Source organism: Phyllostomus hastatus, unplaced genomic scaffold, assembly GCF_019186645.2.
Source record: "Phyllostomus hastatus isolate PE091 unplaced genomic scaffold, TTU_PhHast_1.1 phas_contig_159, whole genome shotgun sequence".
In the NCBI taxonomy this organism is placed as follows: Eukaryota; Metazoa; Chordata; class Mammalia; order Chiroptera; family Phyllostomidae; genus Phyllostomus; species Phyllostomus hastatus.
The window spans coordinates 26781013-26805674 of NW_025333640.1; the positions used below are offsets into that span (position 1 = coordinate 26781013).

Genomic DNA, 24662 nt, shown 5'->3' on the forward strand with positions numbered 1-24662 from the left:
GCCTGAGAGCAAGAGGAGGTTTCAACGGCCAGGAGAAGCCTCTCTGAGGAGGCGACGCTGGAACACAGTTAGGACGGCCTGTGGCATCCGAGGGGACGGGGTTCCAGACGGAACCAGCCGCTGCAAGCGGGCTGCACGGAGCTGCTCAGCCTTTGAGCGGCATCCACACGGCGCTGAGAACGTTCCGGAGTCACGAAGGGAGTCGGAGGGCTGGGTCTCACGGGACCAGGTCCGCCAAGTGAGATGTTCATGTTTGATTTGAAAGGACGGAGAGCCATTAGCGAATCCGTACATAGTGTGGCACGGACAGTTTTACAGTTTAAAAGCAAAAAAGGAAAACAAACAAACTGAAGCCACCAAAATACCTCTGGCAGGCTTCCGTGGTCCCAGCCGCTCGCAGTGGAGCAAAGTCTCGAAGTGTTCTGTTTTTTTTGTTTGTTTGTTTGTTTTCATTTAAAGAACAGAATGAACAGACAAAATATCCTCTTTCTCTGTGTCACAGAGACACTCCTGATACTCTAAACCAGAGGTCACTGGGGCTAGGGCTGGTTCTGCAACCTCCTGCAGCCAGACGGAGCAGAGTTCGGAATATTTTCAGACTAGGAAGAAGTCCGCAAGTTTAATCAAACAAATTAATGCAGTCCTGGCTGGCGTAGCTCAGTGGATTGAGCGCGGGCTGGGAACCAAAGTGTCCCAGGTTCGATTCCCAGCCAGGGTACATTCCTGGGTTGCAGGCCATAACCCCCAGCAACCGCACATTGATGTTTCTCTCTCTCTATCTCCCTCCCTTCCCTCCCTAAAAATAAATAAATAAAAATCTTTAAAAAAAAACAAAAAAATGCAAATTCATTTCTCTCGAATCAAAGAAACTCCTTGCCACACACCACTTTGAGGAGAGGGGGACCGGCTGGGGTGAAAGGGAACCCAGTCGCAGCGCCTGCATTTCAGAAAGGCTGGCATCACAGAGGAACACGCCACGTTCACAACTGGGGCAGGGCGCGCTGTCTGTAATTTGCTCATAAGTTGCCAGCCCTTCCCACACAACTTTGCAAATAAAATGCGACACTTGTTTAAATATTTACTGGCTTGTTGACCCATTTTTTTTGCTGTTGTTGTTAATTAGAATTTTTTCAAAAGAAAAGAGACATTGTAACGGGAAATTAATCCCGACAGCCTCAACAGGGAGACAGCTCAGCCAGGCTCCGGTTAGGCACTAAGTCATGACTTAGCAAACTTATAGCATCCAAGGGGAGAGATTAATTAGAAATATCAGAAATAGGCTCTGAAGGTAAAAAAAAAAAAAGGTTAAGGCCCACCCCTACCTCCAATCTGTGGCTATTACATTAACTCAATAGATGCGAAAATGTTCCTTTAGAATGCAAAGTTTCAGCAATTGTTTTTCTGTTATTTCCCCTTAAATGTGTGTTTAGCCCCAAACCTCTTTTTCTTGCAAGAAGTGGTTGGCCAAACAATTCTGTAGCTGTCCCCACAAAACGAAACAGCTATTTATAAGATGTTGCACTGGAGTCCTTGCCTTTTAAACATTTTTAATGGTTTTCTGCTTCAGTAGGCATCTTCAGGTTAAGTTAACGCCTTCTACCTGCTCCTGTCGGGGGCCTCTCTGAGGTCAAGCTGAGAGGACCTTCGGGATCTCAGGGACAGAGGGGTTTTCTGTGTCCTGACTACCGGCCTGTGGACTCCAGCTGCCCTGGCCAAAACAGAGTTGACTCAGAAAGTCTCAGCAGAAAAGTCTGACCCCAGCAAGCGCTGTTGCCCAGGGCTGCCATCGTGACTCAGGCCTGCAATGGCAGGGCTGGGGAACAAGGACCACAGGGATTGAGGTGGTCATGGAAAAGGAATCACATGGTTTTGGCGGTCAAAGAATTTCTCTAAGTGGACTAGACGTCAAGGTGGCGCCGCAGCTGCAGGGCGATGTTGTTAACGAGAGCCTGTCAGCTAAACACTTAGTGGTAGACAGCTGAGTGTTGAACAGGTGTTTCTTCTTTACAGCAGCGGAAAGAGGTAAGTAATTCTGTGGCCTGGTTTCCTCTGATGAGGAAGTGGAGGCTCCGAGGTCTGGCCCACCCTTCTGTGCCACTTCGCCCTTTGTGCCAAGGCTGGAGTTCCCGGCTGGAGGAGGGGAAGTGCCGACCTAACCCTAGAGCTGGAGGTTTCTCTCACCCGCTTTGCTACTTTGCAGGGAGGGTGACCCAGGGCATCTCCAGGGATGAACAGCCTCTCCCACTCTCACATGAGCCCCATCCATGGCAGGTCGGCGGGCCAACTAGGGAGGTAGTAAATGGGAGATGGCTTCAAAGCCTTTGCCACTTCTCCTATCAAAAAGTGAAACCAAGCCCTGGCTAGTGTAGCTCAATGGATTGAGCATGGGCCTGTGAAGCAAAGGGTTGCCAGTTCGATTCCCAGCCAGGGCACATGCCTGGGTTGCAAGCCAGGTCCCCAGTAGGGAGCACACAGGAGGCAACCATACATTGATGTTTCTCTCCCCCTCTTTCTCCTTCCCTTCCCCTCTCTCTAAAAATAAATAAAAATCTTTTTTAAAAAAAGTGGAATTGAGTGTCCTTCCCTTTGAAGGATGAGGGCTGGCCCTGTTTCTTGCTGTGACCACTAGGAGGTGGCAGACGTGAAACCGTGTAACCCCCAAGGCTGAGCTTTAAGAGCTGCCCGGCTTCTGGCTCTGTCTGCTCAGAGCACTGCTGGTGGAACCCAGTCCCGGAGCTGTACGACGCCGTGAAGAGGAGATGCAATAGCCAGCAGCAGCCACCAGCCCTGTGAGTCATCTGGGACATTCCAGCCCAGTCCACAACACGGGAAGCAGAAGAACCGCCCCGTGGAGCCCGGGCAAACCCAGATTCATGAAAACTATTGAGCGGGGGTGGCGCTGGTTGCTCTAAACCCCTGAGTTGTGGGGTGGCTTGTCTCACACCAGTGGATGGACAACACAGTCCATTTACCCAGGAAAATGCCCCCGTGGACAGGAAAGATCTGGACGGTGTTGTGTTCGTATGTGGAACCCCTGGCTCTGATGTGGCCAAGTGAGAACTCTGCCCTAGAAGGCCCCCCATTTGCAGCTTGGGGAGGTGTCTGAGGCGGGGTGGGCCTGTAGCAGTGATGTCTGTGGCCCCGCTGAGCACAGTGCATTCGTGTCTCCCCACAGCACTCCCAGAGCGCTTTCCTTTGCGAACGCCTGGGTCTCCCTGTGCCTCGGAGGCCCTCGCCCGGGATGCGCCTCCGGATGCGCCTGGCCCGGAGTTCAGGAGGAGAGAGTTGGAATCCATGCCAGTGAGCTCACAGGGGCTGGGAAACCAGCAGGGGACTCTCTTTCCGACACGCCCAGTTTAAAAGGAATGCTTTTGTTGCCAAATGGACATGTCAGGAGCACCTCTCTTTGGCAAATTACTGAACTTAATCCTCATTAAATTACAGTGAGGATTAAAAGTGGAAATATACGTGAAGTTCTCCGTGCTGTACCTGCAGGATGTAGCTACTCTGTAAATACCCTTTCTGAACGTACAGTGGGTTTTGTTTCACCATGAAAATGGCCCGTGACTTTAGTAGCCTACCCCTGAAAAGGCAGTTAATTACGAGTCAAAGGAGATGAGTATATTCAAGATTTATTTTCAAACCTGCCATTGTGACCCTCCGTAGTATGTGCGGGACTCTCGCTAAACCAAAATGACCTTCATGAAGTCACAACTCGGGCAGGTGGCCTGTGTCCGTGACGTGCTCTGCCCGACCATTCCAGGAAGGACAGGCAGGGGCTGTTCTCCAAACCGGGCTGGCTGCACTTTTTCCCCAGGCCTGACCTCGGGCCAGAAGGTCCTGTGTCTGCTCGCTGCACGAGCCTCTCGTGGAGTGCAAAGGGGCGGGAGGTCTCAGGTCCATTCACACCTGGGGAAGAGGAGTACGTGCCCCACTGTGGCATGTACGACCTGGGGTGCACACACACACGTTTCCCCACAGCCGAGTGTGATCCAGCTCCCTCAAATTCTCTCTACCCCGACTGCAGTCGTGGTGGGTTTGTCAGACCTCCAAGTTTCCAGAAAGACGGAACACCCTGGCACTCACCCAGTCCAATAAACAGAGCCAGTTCTGGACTCCGGGTTTAAAAAAACCAAACTTCTTCAGAGTGGTTTGGAGAGGCGAAGCGAGGGCTACAGTTCTTTGTCTTCCTTGCAAGAGACCCAACCCCGAACACCCCTCTTTCTTCAAAGATTTCTAGGGGAGGCGGCTGGCACGCGGGAGAGGGACACGGCTCTCGTTTCCGCGGGTCCTCGAGGCAACGGAGGAAGCTCAGAGGCCACAGGAGTCTAGTTAATGAGCAGGTTATACAATATTCATCGTGCCGAGTTTAACTCTTCAAACAGAACGTCTAATTGCGAAAAGAAAAAAAAAAGCAGCTAAATGCAGATGTTAAGACAACAAAGCTCGGGAAGGACGCTGTTGATGAAAGCGTCCTGTCGCCGCTTCCTCCTCCTCCGCGAACCGCGCCGGGACAGCCGCCCCGCGCCCGCCCATCAGCCGTTCTCATGAGCGCTGCTCCGGCTGCCACGCCAGCCCCGGGGGTCTGGCGAGGCCACAGAGGGGCCTGGGCCGGCGGGCTGCTCGGACAACTGTTCTCCGACTCCCCACAGAGGGAGCGATCCGGTCGTGTTCGGCTCCCAGCCAACCACACCCGTTCCCCCGGATCTGCCTGACGTGCCCGTCTCACCGCTGTCGCTCTTGGCAACAGCGTCTGGGGCAGGCTCCCCGAAGGACACCCGGGTCTGCTTGCGGCAACGCTGGGTGTGCAGGTAGCAAAGGCCAGCGGCCAAGACCATGGCCAAGATGGCCGAAAGGCAAAGCAGGGCTGCCAGCTGGGGAGTCCCGAGCTGCACCTCCGAGGGGGCACTGGCTCCCTCTCGCCCAGCCTCAGGCCTTGGCTGGGCCTCCCTGGGGTGGGCCCACCTGCCCTCTCCATTTGCCTCCTTCACTCCGGGCAGCTTGTGCTCGGACTGGGGCAAGAAGCTGGCAGAGGGCCCGGGTCCCTGTGAGCAGCCAGTATCAGAGGGTGGCCCAGGAGAGTCCCAGGTGTGGAGGACAGGAGATGGGTTGGCTGTCCCAGCCCCACCCCCACCCCAGTCGGTGGCTCAGAGGGCCGGAGGCACTGAGGATAGGTAAGAGGGACAGTGTCCAGCCAAGGCCTCGTCACTGTCCTGTTGGAGACCTCCACCTTGTCCTAGAAAAGCAAAGGGGAAAACGTCAAAGGGGCCGGTCTTCAGCCTAGCTGCCAATGAGCTTACAACCAATCTGTGTTCTTTAAAGAATTCCAGGCAGCAGCTGAAAACCCAGTCTCGTGCCTGCTCCTTAAGAGAGCTCAGAGTGAAAGGCCCGAGTGGATAAATATGCATTTGTTACCGATGGGGACAGGGCGGCTAATGGAAGCCCCACGGAGAACATGGAGGCCAGTTGCAAGAATAAACAGGATGGCTTCCGGACCAGTACCAGGGACTGTCATCTCCGATGGCTGAAAGCTGCGTGTGTCTTTCTATGCTAACACCCATGCAAGAGGGACCATTTAGTCTTGATGATGGTTCCGATAAATTTGAGTGAGAACATTATACCGTGTTTTATTCCGAATTCCTTTGAAGACTTCAAATGAATAGTAAATCAGTGGGCATGCATATGGTATCCTGCCCATGGAGCTAACCTCTGGGACCTTGCATCGTCTTCCGAGGTCAGCGTTATGAGGAAGGGGTTGGGAGCAGGGAGGAGAGAGGAATTACTCACCAAGGCTGGGTGGGGAAACAAATCACTAAAACCATCAGTTTCTACAATTGCCAATAATAACTTCAGGGACAAAGGCCGGTATTAATAGGTAGAACAACTCAATGTGTGTACTATGCCCTTGCCGCCTTCTCTCTTGCTTTGGCTACTAGTCTAATAGCTCTGATTTCCTAGTCTGGAACTTTCCACGCTGAGTGCAAAATACCCACCTCATTCCTCCCTTGCATAATGTGGGCTATTACCTGTTCACTCCCACCCGAGGGCAGGCAAGTTTCCAGTGAATCAGAGCTTGGTTCGCCCTGAGTCCTAAAGGGAAGAATAGAAGTACTGAGAAGAGGTCATTAAGCATTTGGATCAAAAAGCAACCTTTCCTGTCGCTGCTGTGTACGCTGATACAATCAGATTTCCTTGAAAGATGGCTGAGTTTGGAGTCGAGGCTGGAGGTGGGGGAGGGAAAGAGGGGAGGGAGGGTGGCAGCAAAGAACGCAGTGAGTGCTCTTCTTTATTCTTCTGTATAAGTATATATTTATGCACTATAAATGTATATATCTGAAATGTAAAACATATGTTTATATTTTGTTTTATTTATAGCAACATGTCGGAGACCGCACCCTGTCCGAGAGAGCACACGTCCCCAAGGGATTATCATACCCAGCCCTGTTGACCAGTGGCCCTCCTACAGTCAGGGTTTCTCGTACCCTTCAGAATGAACATGCTTGAGATCTCTTACTATCAGACTCCAAGGAGTTTACATTTCCTCAGCACCCCGGGGTTCGGCATCACCCCACCACCTGATGGACTGGCCCACCCCCGCCTATTACCTGCAGCGGTGGTGGGTGCTGGGGCTGGAAGCAAAGTCCTGGGCGAACAAGCTGCTGAGGGCCACGAGCCTGTCCAGCCCACGGGCGTCCAGGGAGGGTTCGAGGGTTGGGCTGCTGTCCTTGCTGTGTGGCGGCTGGCCATGGCTGGCGGTAGTAGCTGTGTGTGGTGATGGTTGGGACACAGTCTCTGCACCCCCAGGAAACTTGGACACCCCAGCACCAGCCGGAACAGGACCTGAGCTGTCCTCCCCTGCAGCCCCAGCCAGGGCAACAGCAGGGGCATCTGCGCGCCGCTGCAAAAGAGGGCTGGGCAGCCTGGGAGCTGAACCGAGGCCCACAGACACCACAGAGAGAGTGAGAGCGTTTTCCTGGCATCGATTAGCACCGACGGAGGCAATAACGGGTAAATACTGGAGACTTGAATGGGCCTCGAGGACAGACCATTAAGTGTGAGCCACTCAAAAGTGTCAACATAAAAATGATCTGACCAGCAGCACAAGCCCTGGCCACGCAGCAAAGCACACTCCAGTCCTTCGGCCTTTCCAGAGCGCGGGTCTCTGGGCCTCTGGGCTCGTGCGTTCCTCACAGGCACCCACCAGGAAAGACACAGAGCACTGCGTTTTTTCTCCCCTCTGCCAAAAACTGTTCCTCGCTAGAAGAGAAAGTGGAACCTCACAGATTGAAGATTGGTAAAAGTCCTCAATTTTTCTTGCCCTATTCATAACACTACGGGTTTCCCAGATACCCCAGCCAGGTGGCTCAGTTGGCTGGAGCGTCGTTTTCTGTAGACCAAAAAACCTTTTGGTTCGATTCCCAGTCAGGGCATGTGTGGGAGGCAACCGATGGCTGTTTCCCTCTTACACAGGTGTTTCTCTCTCTCTTCTCCTCTCTCTCTAAAGTCAATGAGAAACCATAGCCTCTCTCAAGTCAATAAGAAAACTTATCCTGAGGTGAGGATTTAAAAAACAATAACAGTGAAAGAAGCTTCCCAGGTCATGATGATGATGTGAGCCCCTGCTGTGCAGCCCTGCCCCTCACTGCCCCCCCACCCCCCGCCTCGTTCCCCCGTGAACGGCTGGCAGGGTCGCCCAGCATTAGAAACGGCCGCACGCAGGGCAGTGACTGAGGGCAGGTTTTGTAGTCCAACCATTTCTGAGTTCTGTTCTCCACTCTGCTAATTCCTGGGGGCTTGAGGCAAGGTCTGGAGCATCAGCTTCTTCATTTGCCAAATGGGACCCGTGACCTTACTTCCAGCACACCCTTGCCGAGGGGGCGAAACGGAGTCGGCGAAGGAGAAGTACAAAGCCCTGCCGGCACAGGCGCGCCCCAAGAGTCCACCACCTCGATGATTGGATTGGGGGACAGAGATAGTGGTCGCAAAAAGCGTTGGCAGAAGTTGCTCCGCCCAGGACTCCAACCGGGTTGGGTTGAATCTTTCTGGGGGAGCAAAGGGCATGCTACTTTGCTCCAATGCCTTCATCACCCTGAAACATCGAGAACCAGTGAAAAACAAAGAAGCCTAACACAGACTCGTAGAATGTGGCAAAAACTCTGGCAGTTATTTTAAGTTCCCGCTTGAACTCTAAATGCATTTGGACATCTGCAGACCCACTGTGTGCCAGCACCATTGCAGGTGCAGAAGGGGCACAGGTCGGTGATCTGTTTCTGAACTGAAATCTAGGAGAGACTCTTAGATGCCCATCCTCATCCATGACAGTGTGACAGCCTCAATACCAGAGCTAAGGAGGCGACTATATCTGCCCCCCAAGAAGTATGGGGAAAAGTTCCACAAAGGAGAGATCTGAACTGCCCCTTGGAAGAGAGACAGATCATCGTGAGGAGCGGCCCAGTGTGTGGAACGGTTAGAAGGCAACACTTGGACTCACGGAAGCAGGTCACATCCGACGCAGTCGGGCAGGGCCCCAGAGTGTCCCAGGGGTCTGTTGGGAAACGTCTGAGAAACACAGTAGGCTGTCTTCCCATTGTGAAAATTCATAATTCCCACTGGCCTGCTGAGGTCTCCTCACAGTTACAAACCTGTTGCACTTTGTTAGATGAATGATACCTCCCCTCACACACACACACACACAGTCATAGTCACTCACTCCTTTTTCCCCAGGTCAACGGTAGGGTCTGTGGAGAGGGAGAGGCAGGACCACAGGCTGGGGCCAGAAGAGGAGGCACGTCAGCGGCAGGATACGGCGTCTGCCCTGTGGCGGCTCCGGCTGGAGTTCTCAGCCCCTGGGAGACGAGCCTCCCCGCAGGGTCAGCCACCACAGAGCGGGTGGGACCCGCAGGACGGCCCTTCCGGAAGCCTCCCTTTTATTCATATCCATGTTAAAAGCAGCATGCTTGGGGTTAGAAAGCAACATTTGCGTGATTTATAAAAATAATCATGAGACTTCAGACAGGTGGTGGGCTGTCAGGGTCATCTTCAGGCCACTTGGAAGTGTTTTCTCTGCTCTCAGGACTATCCTGGTGGACAGGCTGCAGGAGCAGTGCTGGGCACTGCGGAGCAGACAAGGTCTGGGGCAAAGGGGTGGCCAGGCGTGGCCCTGACCTTGGCTCTGCCAGATTGAGCACAGACAGGGATTCCGACTGGCTCCTGGGCATGCCGTGCTAGCCAAGAATGACGGGAAGGAAAAAGAAAAGTGGGATTGAATGGAGTGAAGACTAGACTTCCTAGGCAAGTGATTGGATGCCTTTATGAGTGCATGTGTTCAGAGAACTGAACTAGAAATGAATAATGAAAGTGAACCCCAGAGCACCAGTAATTTTCTGGTAGGTCCAGCACTGTCTAGCTGGATACTGTTTTAATTTTTTGTACTTCTGGATAAGATGGAGGCATAGGTAGACACACTTTGCCTCCTCACACAACTAAAAGAAGGACAACAACAAATTTAAAAACAAAAAATAACCAGGACTGCCAGAAAATCAAACTGTATGGAAGTCTGACAACCAAGAAGTAAAGAAGAAATATTTATTCAAACTGGTAGAAGAGGTAGAGACAGGCAGCCTGGGTGGAGAGGACTCACAGCAAGGTGGCAGCTGGGGGACCGGGTGGTCCCACATTTGTGTGCGGATAAACCGGGAGGAACGTCTGGGCAACAAGACAGACCACACAACCCAGGGTTCCACTGCAAGGAAATAAAGCCTCAAAACCTCTGACTGTTAAACCTGTGGGGGTTGCAGTGGTGGGAGAAACTCCCAGCCTCACAGAATTCGTCAGAGAGTCCTGCAGGGTCCTAGAATGTACACAATCCCACCCACCCAAGAATCAGCACCAGAATGGCCCAATTTGCTGGTGGGTAGCAGGGGAAGTGGCTGAAAGCGGCCAAGACAGTGGCATTGTTCCTTCTCCCCCACATACAGTGCCTCAAGGCAGCGAAGAGGGTTGCCCCACCCTGGCGAATACCTAAGGCTCTGCCCCTTACAATGTAACAGCTGTGCTGAGACCAGGAAATGTGGCCCGAATGAAAGAACAGATCAAAACTCCAAAAATAGAACAAAGGAACAAAGAGATAGCCAAACGATCAGATGCAGAGTTCAAAACACTAGCAATCAGGATGCTCACAGAAATGGTCAAGCAAGGTCACAAAACAGAGGAAAAAGTGAAGGCTGTGCAAAGTGAAATAAAGGAAAATGCACAGTGAAGGAACCAACAGTGAAGGGAACCAACAGTGAAGGGAAGGAAACCAGGACTCAAATCAACAGTTTGGAGCAGAAGGAGGAATGAACATTCAGCCAGAACAGAATGAAGAAACAAGAATTCAAAACAATAAGGAGAAGTTTAGGAACCTCCAGGACGACTTTAAATGTTCCAACATCTGAATCATAGGGGTGCCAGAAGGAGAAGAGGAAGAGCAAGAAATTGAAAATTTATTTGAAAACATAATGGAAGAGAACTTCCCCAATCTGGCAAAGGAAATAGACTTCCAGGAAGTCCAAGAAGCTCAGAGAGTTCCAAAGAAGCTGGATCCAAGGAAGCACATACCAAGGCACATCATAATTACATTACCCAAGATAAAAAAGGAGAGAATCTTCAAAGCAGCAAGAGAACAGGAAACAGTTACCTACATACGAGTTCCATAAGGCTATCAGCTGATTCTCAAAAGAAACCTTGCATAGAAGAAGGGGCTGGAAAGAAGTATTCAAAGTCATGCAAGTCAAGGACCTACATCTAAGATTACTCTATCCAACAAAGCTTTCATTTAGAATGGAAGAGCAGATAAAGTGGTTCCCACTTAAGGTCAAGTTAGAGGAATTCATCATCACCAAGCCCTTATTATATGAAATCTTAAAGGGATTTATCTAAGAAAAAGAAGAAGATAAAAAATATGAAGAATAAAATGACAACAAACTCACAGCTATCAACAACTAAACCTAAACAAAAACAAAAACAAACTAAGCAAACAACTAGAACAGGAACAGAATCACAGCAATGGAGATCCCATGGAGGGTTATCAGTGGGGAGGGGAGAATGGGGGAAAAGGTACGGGAAATAAGAAGCATGAATGGTAGGTACAAAATAGACAGGCAGAGGTTAAGACTAGCATAGGAAATGGAGAAGCCAAAGAACTTACATGTACAACCCATGGACACGAAATAACTTGGCAGGGGGTGCTGGTAGGAGGGGGTTGCAGGGTGGAGGGGAATAAAGGGTAGAAAAAATGGGACAACTGTAGTAGTATAATCAATAAAATATATATTTTTAAATGTTTTTGTTTTTGTTTGTTTGTTTCACAAGTTCCACGGGCCAGTGGCGTCTAAAGCCACACGGTGAACCAGGAAAACACTCCATGCCATCCAAACCGTCTCTCACTCCTGATTCTATTCTCTGACCCAGGCTGCAAAGAGCCATCTACCTACTGTGGAAAGTCACAATGAAAACTGGATGAGTGTTTATTTAAAAACAGAAGAAAAGATCATTTTTTTTCTTGAGCTGCCTGTGAGGATGGGCAAAGATGGGGCTGGGGGGAGGTGGGTGCTAGTTTGGGGGGTTGTGGCACTGTTCAGACTCTACAGTCTAGAGCTCAGCTTGATCTGTGGGGCTGAGCAGACAAAGTATTTGTTGCAACAAGCACAGCCACTGCACCCACCCCAGCCTGCTAACGGCTGTCCCCATGTCCCCAAGAACTGCTTAACAGTCAGCCAGGACCAGCGTTGACTACTTGTGTTGCAGAAACTGGAAACTAGTAACTCTGAAGTGAAAATAGATACCCAAAACTAAAGATGGCAACCCAGCTACTGTATACAGTGGCAAGCTGTACCTGGCACAGGTCCTTGAATATCCTCCGGCCTCTGCCCAGAAGTTGGCACTGGTGGGCCCAGTGCCACGCGGCCGTCGGGATGGGCTCTGCTGTGTGTCTGCTGAGACACAACAGGTGATTCGATCCTTGCCCAGTACACGAAGTAGGACTGGACGACTGACAAACTGTGGAGGGAGAAAGCGCAGGGTTGAGGGCTCAGCTTTCCTTCAACGATACCGCGGGTCGTCCCATTAGACTAGAGAGAAGGATGACAAGATGAAGAAGAACGAAAGTCTAAATAGATAGAAGAGCCAGAGAGAAATGATTGCGTTCTCCCTGGAGTGACTTCATTCTTTTAAAAAACAAAAACTCAATAGCAGCGGATATTGGAATTAGGAAAGGACAAGCACAAATCAAGAAATATAGTCATTAAAAATATCGTTTTAACTCAAGGCTAGCTTCTTTAAGTATTTCAACTCAAAAGGTCTTATCTTAGACTTTATTATTAGCTACTACTGGTCTATTGTTAATGGAATTGAATTACATCATCAATTGAAAATTTATAATTCTTTTGTACAGTTGTACGATGCTACTGTAATCACAGATTCTATTGAAAATTAGAAATAAATCATTAATAAATACTCTTAAGTAATAGTTTGAACACATAATGACTTTCTTCAGTAAAAAAAATAGTTTCAGAAAGATTATCTCATCATTCTCCCCAACATTTCACCAAGATAGGGATTATTGGCAAATGCTATTTTTCTCACTGTGAGTATTCAGGAAGCAGTTATAAAAATGTGGCCAGTTAGCTGAAGCCATCCAGAGAGCTAAGGTGCTAGCAAGAGTCACGGTTCAGGCCCCCACAGGTGGACGGTTACTGCGGGGAGGGGTCCCAGGGGTGCGTGAGCACGCGGTGCCTCTGGGAGGGGCTTCTGATCACTGACTTAGCCCCTTTCTGCCAAACGCAGATCATAGCGTCTAAGCTACTTCCTTTGTAGCACCACATAGCAGCTATGATGGTAAACCCGAGAACAAAAATGAGATGCTTTGAGAAATAAAAGTAACTCCACAGGTGTGAGGACTTCACACACCACACATGCCTGCCCGGGGTCAGAACCAAGGGCATGGCAGGAGCTGGGTCACGCCAGCAGGCAAGCGGGCACCGTCCTGGCACACGGTTCTGCCCCTTGCTGTTCCGCCTGCTGCATTGGGATGCAAGGGGGACAAGGAAACCCCTCTCTGCTCACAGCTCCCCTCTCTGCTCACAGCGGAGGGGAGGCCTGGAGGGGGAGCCCGGGGTCTGGATGCCGCCGCCCTCGGGTTCAGCCTCCCTCTTGTATATGAGTGAGTGGGGGGAAAAACAGCTGAGGAAGAAAAGAAACACACCCCTTTCTAAAAACAACGATAAAATTCCCCTTCTTGGCAAACATGAGTGTCTCAGTCTGAGTAATGGCGATGCTTGCACAGCGCTCTCTGTGGCCAGCACGGTTCCGGGCCCCTGGCCCACACTGGCCCCCGGGCCCACACTGGCCCCGCCCCCACCCCAGGATGAGGTGCTATTATTGTCCCACCCACCCACGGGATGGCCAGCCAGCCAAGGGGCAGAGACTCAGTGGCTTCCCGGCCCCAGCAAGGTGTCCACCTGTCTGTCTGCCTCCCTCTCTCCTTCTCAGCCCTGTCTCTGCCCTCCCACCAGCAGCCCTCTGGTCCTCTACGGAGAAGTTCCTGGAGCCCTTGACCAAGGTTCACCTGTGCCCGGGGGGAAGGGGAAACCACACACTCCAGACCACGGATGGTGGCAAGGAGGGGAGACGGGGCCAATGCTCTGTAGTTACCATCCATGGAGGCCCTCTAGTTGGGGCAGCTCCAGGGGCCCCATCCCTGTTACGACGCTGCTGAGAGGTCGGGGGTGGAGGGGCAGCTCCCCTCTTTCCAAAGGGGAAGGCTAGTTGCTAAGACGCAGCACTTCGCTCTCGTACAGGAATCTGATGTCCCCCACGGGCTGGGCGGGGGCCTTCCACACGAAGGACAGGGTTCTCTTCCGGGACTTGTCCGCGTGGGTGACCGTGTCGGCCGCTCCGAAACAAGCCATAAGTTTGGAACGAGGGGGGATGAGCAGGAAAGTGCCGGCTGTTTGATGACCAGACGCTCTCCGAGCCTGAAGCAGGAACCCCACGAAGTCACGGCCGCTCCTCACGGTCACTGCGGCAGAGAACGGCCACTGGAGGTGACACGCTTGGTGTGGGGCCGCTGGGTTCCAGGTGGCAGCTGTGACACCGCAAGCTCGGAGTTGGAGACCAGCCCCCACCAAACGAACTACTCACTAGGGAAAAAAAGAAGTTGATGTGCTGTTTTATGTCACAAATGATTTCCATTTGGATCAGAGATATGTGAAAGTGTTTTAAATTCAAAGAATTTAAAACAGTGTGTTTAAATATTGGAGTTAGGAATGCCCTTCTAAGCAAAAGCCAGGAACCATAAAGAAAAAGATGATTTTTTTAAAAAATTCTGAATATGGAAGAAACAAAAAAAAATGATAAACTGGGAAAGTATTTGTTAGCTACTAAACAGACAAAGATACCAATGGTTATAGTGAACCCGTAAAAAGATAACCCAAAATTATGAAAGGACACCACAGAAAATGAAACAAACTCAAACAATATTTTAAAAATAACTATAAGTGAGATACTATTTTATACCTGTCACATACACAAACTTTAAAATGTGTCATTAGCACCAGTTCCGGCTGAACCACAGGAGAGTGGGAGCACTCACTCACTAACGCGAGAACTCCGCGTCAGGCAGCTCTTTGGGGCGGGGGATGGAGTGGGGAGGGTGCGGGGCCTGAGAGTGTTTCCTGTACTCAAAACTCAGTCACCTCTGATGCATGCCACTGCATACAAGGGCCTAGAAAACACTCCAGTGCAGGAAGTAAGCCAGGCCCCAAATGACACATAGTGTATGATTCCACTTACGTGCAGTACCCAGAACAGGCAAGTTCATAGAAACAGAAAGAGTCGAGGTTACCAGGGGCTGGAGAGACAGACAGACATACATACAGAGAGAGATTGTTTAATGGGACAGAGCTTCTGTTTAGGATGATGCAAAGGTTCTGGAGGTGGACAGTGGTGATGGTTGTACAACATTGTGAACGTGCTTGATGCCAGCAAGTTGTCTACTTAGACACGGTGAAGTTGACCTTATGCATAAAAACCACACACACCGGGCAGTGACCCTCAGTCACCCCCTGATTTGGCAACTGACATACCTGTGTAGGGCAACGTGGCGGACCCTGAGGTCCACTACCCAACAGCCTCTCTCCACTTACTCTCTGCAAACAGAACCCAGATGTTATGTTCACGTCACAAGTGGGGGCCTCTCGCTTTCAAAACACGCTTCTCCCTGCCCTCAGACCAAAACCGCTGCTACAGGTCCCTCTTTTCACCCACGACCCCAGTCTGGCCAAGGACAGCACGTCAGCTGAGAGGGCTGGTGGGTACTGGGGGAATAAATCTCCCCCACCTGATGCTTTATTCCAGTTTCGGTACCAGGGCGGGACCTACGACTCCAGCAGCCCTCCCGAGCCTGGGCGATGACCGAGGCATGACACCCAGCTCGCTGACGGTGGCTGAGCAGGAAAACAGAAACACCTCGAGTCTCGTCATCGCTGAGTGTCTTCACCAAACACAGAAACCCCCACCGCCAGACCCAGTGAGAAAATCAAACGGCTTTCCTTATCCGTCAACGTTCTGTCCATCAGCTCCGTTCACCTGCAACTAAAAGAGTCCTGGCTCGCACAATGAGCAGAAGTATAAGGGTGTCCGAAACAGGGCTCACAACGCCAACAGTTACAGAAGTAAATAAATATCCAGCCATAGGAAACCAGTTAAATCCTTCACCTGGTCTCTAGACAACTGAGAGTCAGGAAATCATTGAAAATAAGCTTGTGTATACAATAAAAGATGCCGATAATGATCGCTAGGTGACAAATACAGACATTGAACGAAAGCTTTAATTCGTGTCTTCATGAGGTTATCTTCTTTTGGGATGTCACACATACATATGCTTCCACGCATGGACAATTCCTGGAAAAACGTGCAAGAAGCAACAATGGTTGCCTGTAAGGAATCAAACTGAGTGTCCAGAATAAGGGAAAGCAAACTTTCACTTTTCAATGTTTTATGATAATGCTATTTGTGCCCTTCTCTCTTGTAAAGATGAATATCAAGGTAGAGATTCGTGATGTGGTTCTCAGGGTAACAGATATTTCATTCCTATCTTTTGCCACATAATTGCCTCTCAGGATTAAGTCGTACCTCAGTCCAAGAAACTCCTGGTGGGACAAACACAATGTGGAGTTCGTCACGAGGGCCCTGGGGCTGTCTCCAGGCCTCTCTCATACCCACCTGGCACAGTGTCCCCTGGCGAGTAGGAAGACCTGCTGGTGTGAATGGTGACGTGGTGTGTCCGGGGGCTCTGAGGCTGGCCGTGGATGTGCCGGGGCCGCATGTCCTCACAGGCCACCGGGCCGGAGCCGTGGGAGAAGGCGGAGGAGCAGGAAGCCAGGCAGAAGGCCGCACAGAGCCAGCCTGCAAGGGCTGCGGGGACTCCCATCCTGCCCTTTCCTGCGTCACGAGAAACACCAGCGTCAGCCCAGAGGCTGTTTAAGTCCATTACAGTGTGACTGGCCTGCATCCCGCACACACCTTTAAACCCCAGGTACCTGTAATGCCTCCTCCCCAGGCTGCAGGCGCTGAAGGTCAAGGTCAAAAAGACACACTAAGCTATAGGGAGTATTTCCTTTCTAAACACGGTAAAAAAAAAAAACAACAAACCTTTCATCTTTTAATTTTCTCAAAAGACCAGACTGCTTCGTTTTAAAGAGAAGCTTTAATATTTAAGTGGAAAAAAGACAATAAAATAATTGTATCTTAATGTAAACTCCTGACGAGCTGTCTGCTACCCAAGGTCAGTGTGAGCTCTAATCCATCACTGCTGAAGCGAGGCCCCAGGATTCCAACGTGGTCGGCGGCACGGCGTCCGGTGGCTTGGCTTAACATTTTATCTTTACGATTGCAAATCGCAGAATTAAATGCTACAGAGTCCTGCCAACTATCAGCGATTCAGAGGTGGATTCTACACTCGCAATGCTCTCACAGCGCCTTGTCCTTCCTCCTGTTTACTGCGTTTAGTTCTCTCACGACTTCTTTGCAGACAAAGTGAGCAAAGGAAGTCGCAGCCAAGCCTGTCCATTCTGTGCCTCGTTACATGTAGTGGCAAAGAAGGAACTGGCTCAGGGATGGAGCAAAATGATCAGATAAAATAACATTCACAGAGTGAATTTCACTTTTGTTTGTCACCTTGAAGGGCCAGCAACAAACTGAAAGAATTAAAAGTTGACTGTGAAAAGAGGCTCACGGGTGAAAATAAAGTGAGAGGTGACAAATAACACAAGTAAAAAGCTCTCAGAATAAATATTCAAGACAGACATTTAAAAAAATAGTTTGTTTTTATAATCCTCTGCACAGGTTTTTTTTTAAAGATTTTATTTATTTATTTTTAGAGAGAGGGAAGGGGGAAGAAAGAGAGGGAGAGAGAGAAACATCAATGTGTGGTTGCTGGGGGCTGTGACCTGCAACCCAGGCATGTGCCCTGACTGGGAATCGAACCTGCGACACTTTGGTTCGCAGCCCGCGCTCAATCCACTGAGCTACACCAACCAGGGTGGCATAGGTATTTTAAAAGTTCCACCCATGTTTCCATCTAAGGAGCAAGGTAAAGCAATGACAGCCCTCCTCCCTAGTAAGTTGGTTTTAAAAGGTAAAAATAAAACGTAAAAAGTTAGTGAAACTAATTAGAAAAGCAGTGAAGAGATCATCCGTGCAACGAAATAATCAGACCTCACGGAGTCTCGTCTTACCTTCGGAGGCCTCCGCTGCCGTCGCCCTCTGTACTGCGCAGACGCAGCAGCGGGCGAGTGCTCGCCAGGTCAAATCTTTCAGACTCAAGAGTCCTTCTGACATGACCTACCTCTGCTAGGCTGGCTTTCCATGACCAGAAAGCTCTACACCACAAGGGACCATAAAAGTGTATTCTCCGTCGAGGAGGCCCAGGGCCCTGCCCACTTTCAGAAGGGCCACACAGAAAGTGCCCTTGCGCCCTTGTGGACGGCATGGCCTCCTCTCCCAGAGGCAGATGCAACCCAGACGCCTGCAGCGGGAGGGGCTGAGGGCCGCGTCCCGCGTCCTGGAGACCTCACTGCAGCCACAGTCGCACCGTCCCTCCCCCGATACCTGGTGATCTCCGCCCTCCCCCGGCACCTCATCCACCTGAACCCGAGAAACGCGCACTTGCCTGCGAGTACGCGTGCCTTCAGGTTTGATGGGATTGCAAGGGCACATCCTTTAAACAAGGATGTGTCTTTTCTTCTCCATTCAGTTTCTCCTCTAATGGGCAGGGAAACAGCTGTTGCCCTGGTCCTGGCGTCCACAGGAACTGCCCCTCCGCGTCCAAATGCAGCCTTAATCGCATCGGCTCGCTCTAAGACCCCGGGCACATACCCACCCCGTTTCCACACCAACACCATTCAAGCCCGCGTGCAGAGCTCGACAGAACGGGCTCAGGCGTTGTTGCCCAGGGCTGGCACCGGCATCCTCAGCGGGAGCTGGATGCCTTAGTCTTGGTCTCCCTGCCGGGGGAGAATGAAGGCATCAGCCAGCCTCGGTGTCCCCTGGGGCCCGAGTCCGTGTGGGCTCACGAGGTCATCCCCGGTGGGGGGGGGGGGCGGGGGCGGGGCGGGGTTGATGCCCGGGGGGCCAATCTGGGCACAGGAAAACTCCCCAGCACACTCCCTCCCCTCTCAATTGCACTGAGACTGGATTTCACGAGTTTGGAAACATGTAAGAATCACCAGAGACTCTTCAGCATAGCCCAGAGCCTGCAGAGCGGTGGTTCTCCAAGTGGGGTCACCAAAGCGCATGGTCAGCATCACCTGGACCCCCACTCCAGACCTACTGAGCCAGCAACCTGAGGGCCGGACCCTAGCAATCTCGGCTTCACAAGCCTTCTCCGTTATTGTGGTCCAAGCAAGATTTGAGAAGCACTGGTATAGGTTCCCCAGGCTTCTTTCTAGACCTGTGAAATCAAAATCTGCAGGAGGAAGTACTGGAAATCTGCATTTACATTCCACACCCCAGGAGAGGCTTTCGACCAGGCAAGTCAGGAAAATGCTGAGTTGAAGAATCAGCACAAAGTCAGTCAGTAGAACCTCCACGCCCCGAGGGGCCCTGTCCCATCTGGGGTTTATTGATGAAGACGTCGGGCTTCTCCAAGGACATTTGACCGATTACAATAAAAGTTATTAAAGTGAGCGTCTGAACACCAACCGTGTGCCAGGCGTTTATTTGGACAAAAAACAAAGGCAAATGACACTCTCCAGATTCACAACTACACGCAAGAACATGGAGGCGACTCCACAGCTACAGGGTGCATGATTCTATTTCTGGAATGTTCCGAGAAAGGCGAAGCCGTGGGAACCGAAACGGGTCCGTGGTTGCCAGGGGCTGGGGGTGTGGGGCGGAGTGACTGAGAGGGCGGCGTTTTGGGGGTGATGCAGCCGCTCTGAATCAGTGGCGGTGGTCGTGTATGGGCCTGGTAAAATTCATCGACTGCACACCACGGCTTCACACACATACAAGCCTTGTGTGAAAAAGCAGGAGGAACAGAACAAAACGAAGCTGACTGGAGTTCCTACGAGGCAAACGGTAAATGGGATTTTTTTTAATGCGTTAAATGAGATGAACTCTATGAAACTCCCCACATGGTTCACAGAGGTTACATTTGAACTGCATCTTGAACAGCAAGCAGAGTCTTTCCTGTCAATAAAGAACAGAGAACATTCTAGAATGAGACGAAGGTGCTGCAAGCACGGTAGTCTGTGCCCTGGCTGCAACGCCTATCGAGTCTCACTGTTCAAAGTGGGGCCGTGGGCCTGCAGCGCCCACCCCACCGGGAGATCAGGAGAAATGCAGACCCACAGGCCCCGCTGCGGATCCACGGAGCTGGTTCCTGCTTTTGAAGAAGCTTCCCGGGGCTTCCTCTGCACCCGAAGGCCTGGCCATACTCCTCTAGGGGGCCTGCCCACATCTCAGCCCTGGGAGGGTCCCTACCTCCCCTGTGAAAACCTCCCCCTCTCGCCAAGACTGGCTGGTTAGAAGTGGCCAGTTTCCCCCAGACCTCCGTCCATTCATTGATGAGCAGCAACCAGTCAGGCTAACTGGAGACTCTGGACCTTTCAAGAAACAAGGATCGTCTGAGCTAAAAGGCGAAGGACAGCTGGAGGGAGCTAGGCGACAGGGCAAGCTGAACCTGAAGGGCACTTCCAAGAGCTCTCTGGCCACTCCCCTCTCCTTCCCTGGGGTCGGAGGGAGAGGGCTCTCCCTGTGGGTGTGGAGTCCTGGAGAGGGCCAGGCCTGTGTGAGCCCGGCCTGGAAGGCGGCTTTGAGGGAGGAGGAGAGAAGGCTGAAAACGTGCAGAAATCAAATTCTGAAGATTTGTACTGGAATGTATCACAGTGAGGAGGCCGAACCACATTCAGGGTGGGGCGGAGGTGGGGGGGAAGGAACCGGAGGTCTCTGAACGTGGAGCCTGTGCCTTTGGTAACTCACTAACAGCCTTTTCCCACTGTTGAAATTGACCAGAGGTTTTTAATTAAATTTATTGGGGTGACCTTGGTTCATAAGATTATGTAAGTTTCAAGTACACAATTCTGTAACACACCATCTGTATACTGCATTGTGTGTTCTCCAGCCAAAGTCGAGTCCCCCTTCTGTCACCATACATTGGACCCCTTTACCCTCTTCTATCTCCCCGCCCTCCCCTCCCTCCCCGCCCTCCCCTCCCTCCCCTCCCTCCCCTCCCTTCTGGTAACCACCCTGCCGTTGTCTGCTTGACTAGTGTTTTCACACACACACACTGCCCATCCTGGTATGGATCCTTGTGAGTGTCTCAGCATTTACCTAGATAAAAACATTTTAAAGCCTACAGATTTCTGGAGCTCTGGGACCATCTGTGTAAGAAGAGAAAAATTCTCACAATTTTCTTCAAACTCAACTCTAGGTTCTTAAAAGTGGGAAATCAATGGACATTTACATATTGTACATTCAGGTGTCATGTTGACTTTTGCTTTATTCTTTATGCTACCGTACACTTTTTTCTTCCATTATCAAGAATGGTTTAGTGCCCTTTCTCCACCCAATGATCCACTCCTCCATTCTCCCTGCTCAGGATGTTAAACTCATTGGTATTTGCTTATTTGCAAAACAATACTTAAGATAGTCAGCGGCTGATGCAAGAAGGTATCAGTGGGATCTCTTTTCTCTAATTCCCATTTTACTTGGGGTGACAAGCAACATATAGAGGATGAGCTTGGAAGACAGCAAGTTAGATGCATGACTTTGGACAAACAACTTAATGTTGGTGAGCCTCACTTTTCCCATCCGTGAAATGGGAGACTGTTCCATTTCTCACAAGCTCGTTGCAGGGACTGTGTGTACCGGCAAAGGAATGCATGGCAGAAAGTGAGAGCTATCACCAGACGGGAGTGAAAGCCAGGCCATCAGAGGTTAGGGCACAGAGGGTTCGAAAATTGGTTGCAACAATGAGATTCGATAATTCAGAGTCATCCCAGGCTGTTACATGCTTAAAAGATAAACAAAAAAAAAACTAAAAAACTAAAGCCTAAATTGAAGTGCTTTTTGTTTCCAGTTGATTGCTTTATTCTTATTCTAGCTTACTGAGCTTTTTAACTCTTGATTTTGTCTGTGCCTACTGTATTATCTGAAAAATCTTTTATTCCTTTACCTGAGTAACTGATGAAAATATTAAGCTGCACACAACCAGGAGGACTGTAGCACATTTTAAGTATAGTTGTTCACACAACTATTTGTATACATACAATTAATTTTTTTTCTTCTCCAAGACTCAGTTATGCCTCCTGCAATCATACCAAAAACTATTTTACTTTTGTCCACAAAGTTAAGAAATTTTGTTCAATGTGTCGAGAGAGGCTGAGCGAGACCAGGACTGGCTGGTTCTGAGGGCGGAATGAGATGACACAGGCGAGTGCGTTAGACAGTGCCCGGCACTAGGGCACTGCTCAGGGTTCCCCGCCGGAACGGCAAAGATGGCGGCAGCGAGGAGGTCGGGGTTCTGCATTCCTCTCGTTCTGCGGTCTAGACGCTGCACTCATCAACTGTCACCTGGTCTGGACATGTCTGTGCCAAATGAACCCAAACAACCTCCTAAACAACTCACCTCTTTTTGGGTGCATTATCACAGTGTCAGTAGAAGTCCAGTTTGATATAAACACTGACCTATGACTTGGAATATTGTGTGCACATGATGGTGAAAGAAATTTCTCTAAAATGATTTTATGTAAACTTCTCACAGACTGGCTCTCCTTTAGTCCACATTATTGTTATGGTATTTTGCCAAAGCCACTAGCATCCATTCCGTTATAAAACTTGGAATAAATGGAGTCCATATGGATCTGAACATTTTGTAAACAAGACCTCAAAAACTAGACTCTCCCAACTGCTCTCAAGTGTTTTATACTTTCATGAAGATCTTAGAATATGAGGTCTGTCTGGAAAAAGTCCAGCCATGGTTAATATAACGAGAACAGTTTGCACATCAGTGTAACCTGGCAGCCAAGGAGCATGGACTGGAATGCACACGCATGAACAATGATGACTTCACTGTACTCGTCAGAGAGGGGGGGCGGACGCTGTTGAGTGAGCATGTGTACTGTGCGGCCATCACATTTGAAATGACTGAGCAAGTAGAGCAACGAGTCCGCATCACATTTTGCATTAGGCTTGAACATTCCGTCCGCAGAAGCTGTTCAGATGATTCAGAAGGCTGCAGCTCTGGGCAACTGGTGATTGGCAGCTTCATCACAACAATGCACTCACTTGTGCATCACGTCTCATGCAGCGTTTTTTGGTGAAACATCCAATCACCCAGGTGACTCAGTCCCCTGCAGCCCATATTTGGTGCCCTGTGACTCCCCACACTAAAATCACTCCTGAAAGGGAAGAGATTTCAGACTGTTGACTCAAGCAGGAAAGTAAGACAGGGCAGGTGATGGCAATTGGGAGAACTGTGTGAGGTCCCAAGGGGCCTACTTTGAAGGGGACTGAGGTGTCATTGTCCTGTGTGCAATGTTTCTTGAATCTTCTTCAATGTCTCTTATTTTTCATAGGACACGGCTGGATACTTTCTGGACCGTACATCCACCTTCTAGCTGCTGTTACTTCCAAACTATTACTAAGAAAAGAAAATGTTTCAATAAGACAGATGCATCAAAACAGAAAATCTGGCTTGTGCTAGCTGGGAAAAACAAGTACGAGGTCGGGAGGCAGAGCCACATGGGCCCGTGGGGAAACGAGATAAACAGATGGAGATAATCATATTTCAACATTATCTAGTCCTGAGGTTATCTGGACTTCCAAGGCATGAACATATGGTTGAGATTATCGAATCCATCTAAACTGTTCAGATTTTACAAAGAATTCTCAAAATTTCGGTCCAATTAGAAGAAAACGCACGGAGCACCACTTTCTCCCAGAACACCCAGATCTACACACTTGGTACGGGGGGAGGAGCAGGGGTGAGTTCACTCCAGCACCCCACGAGGTCTGGCCCAGCGCCCAGCCCACGGCCGCCATGCCGTAAGTGCTGAACGGACTTCTGTGACCACCCTCCCAGGCCCCCCCCCACCCACATGGCCAGCTCCTCCACCTCCCGGACGCAGGAAGCTGGCTCAGAGAGGCACAGGGCAGATGTCTGTTCATGTCACGTCCACTGTCCTGTCACTGGGCACATGCCACTCTTGCCTGCTTCTGCCATCTTGCCCCCACTCTGGCAAACTGGCGCCCAGCTGGCGAGTGGGGGCTGGCCGGTCGGGAGGGCAGACCCTCGGTACTGCGCCACTGAGCACTGGACGACAGGTGACAGTTGTTGGGATAAAAGGACCCAATTTCTGCCGTGTACGAGGACTTTTTGCCCAAATTTTTTAGGGAAAAATAAGGATGTGCATTATACATGGGTAGTACCAATTCTGTATCTATATAAAGGTTTTTAATTATTTTACTTATGCACTAAAAGTATAACTCTAGAAAGCAGTAACAATATTCGTATGCAAAATAATGCTCTTTCTAATATAAAAAAAACAAGTACTTAAATATAAATAAGTAATTGAATTGAAACGATTTTTTCCCCTCAAAGTTTGGGCAAAAACATGAGTGTGCATTATACATGGGAGCGCATTGCACGCAGCCAAACACAGTACTTGCTGGCTCGTTAGACCCCGGAGAGGTTGGGACTAACCCTGCGACCCCCAGGGCAGAGTCTGGCTCGATGGCCATCGGGTGGGTCTTGGTCCAGGCAGTCAGAGCCGCGCTGCCGTGTACAGGGCCTCCAGAAACGGGGTCACTGGGGACACCGAACTGTGACTTCCTCTCACCAACAATTTCTTTTTGTGAAGGGAACGTTAATGCAGTTTGGCTGTAAAGAATAGCTTTGGCCACAGAATGGGCTGGAATTTGCCTCTGAATAGAAGAGCTGGCCAGGACTCCTCTGAGGATCATTGCTCGTTGGCTCGGAGGACAGAGGTCAGTGTTGGTCCATGCTGAGGGGACGGACTGGCCCTCCTGCCTGGAGCGCTGTGCTGGGGTCCCTCGTGAGTCAGTGGGATTACCAGACCATTCTACCCCCAGAGGCTGCTGCTATTCTCGTCGATTAT

At 50.4% G+C, this 24662-nt stretch overlaps 1 protein-coding gene across 1 annotated transcript; it reads right to left on the reverse strand.

The window, feature by feature from the left end:
* Positions 1-4545: 4545 nt before the first annotated feature.
* Positions 4546-16486, reverse strand: REELD1 (reeler domain containing 1). The gene is given in 8 exon segments (XM_045831420.1): positions 4546-4721; positions 4724-5120; positions 5123-5236; positions 6027-6090; positions 6606-6927; positions 11876-12039; positions 13837-14059; positions 16264-16486. Coding segments are annotated over 8 exon segments (1668 nt in total). The 5' UTR covers positions 16472-16486.
* Between the last annotated feature and the right edge of the window lie 8176 nt (positions 16487-24662).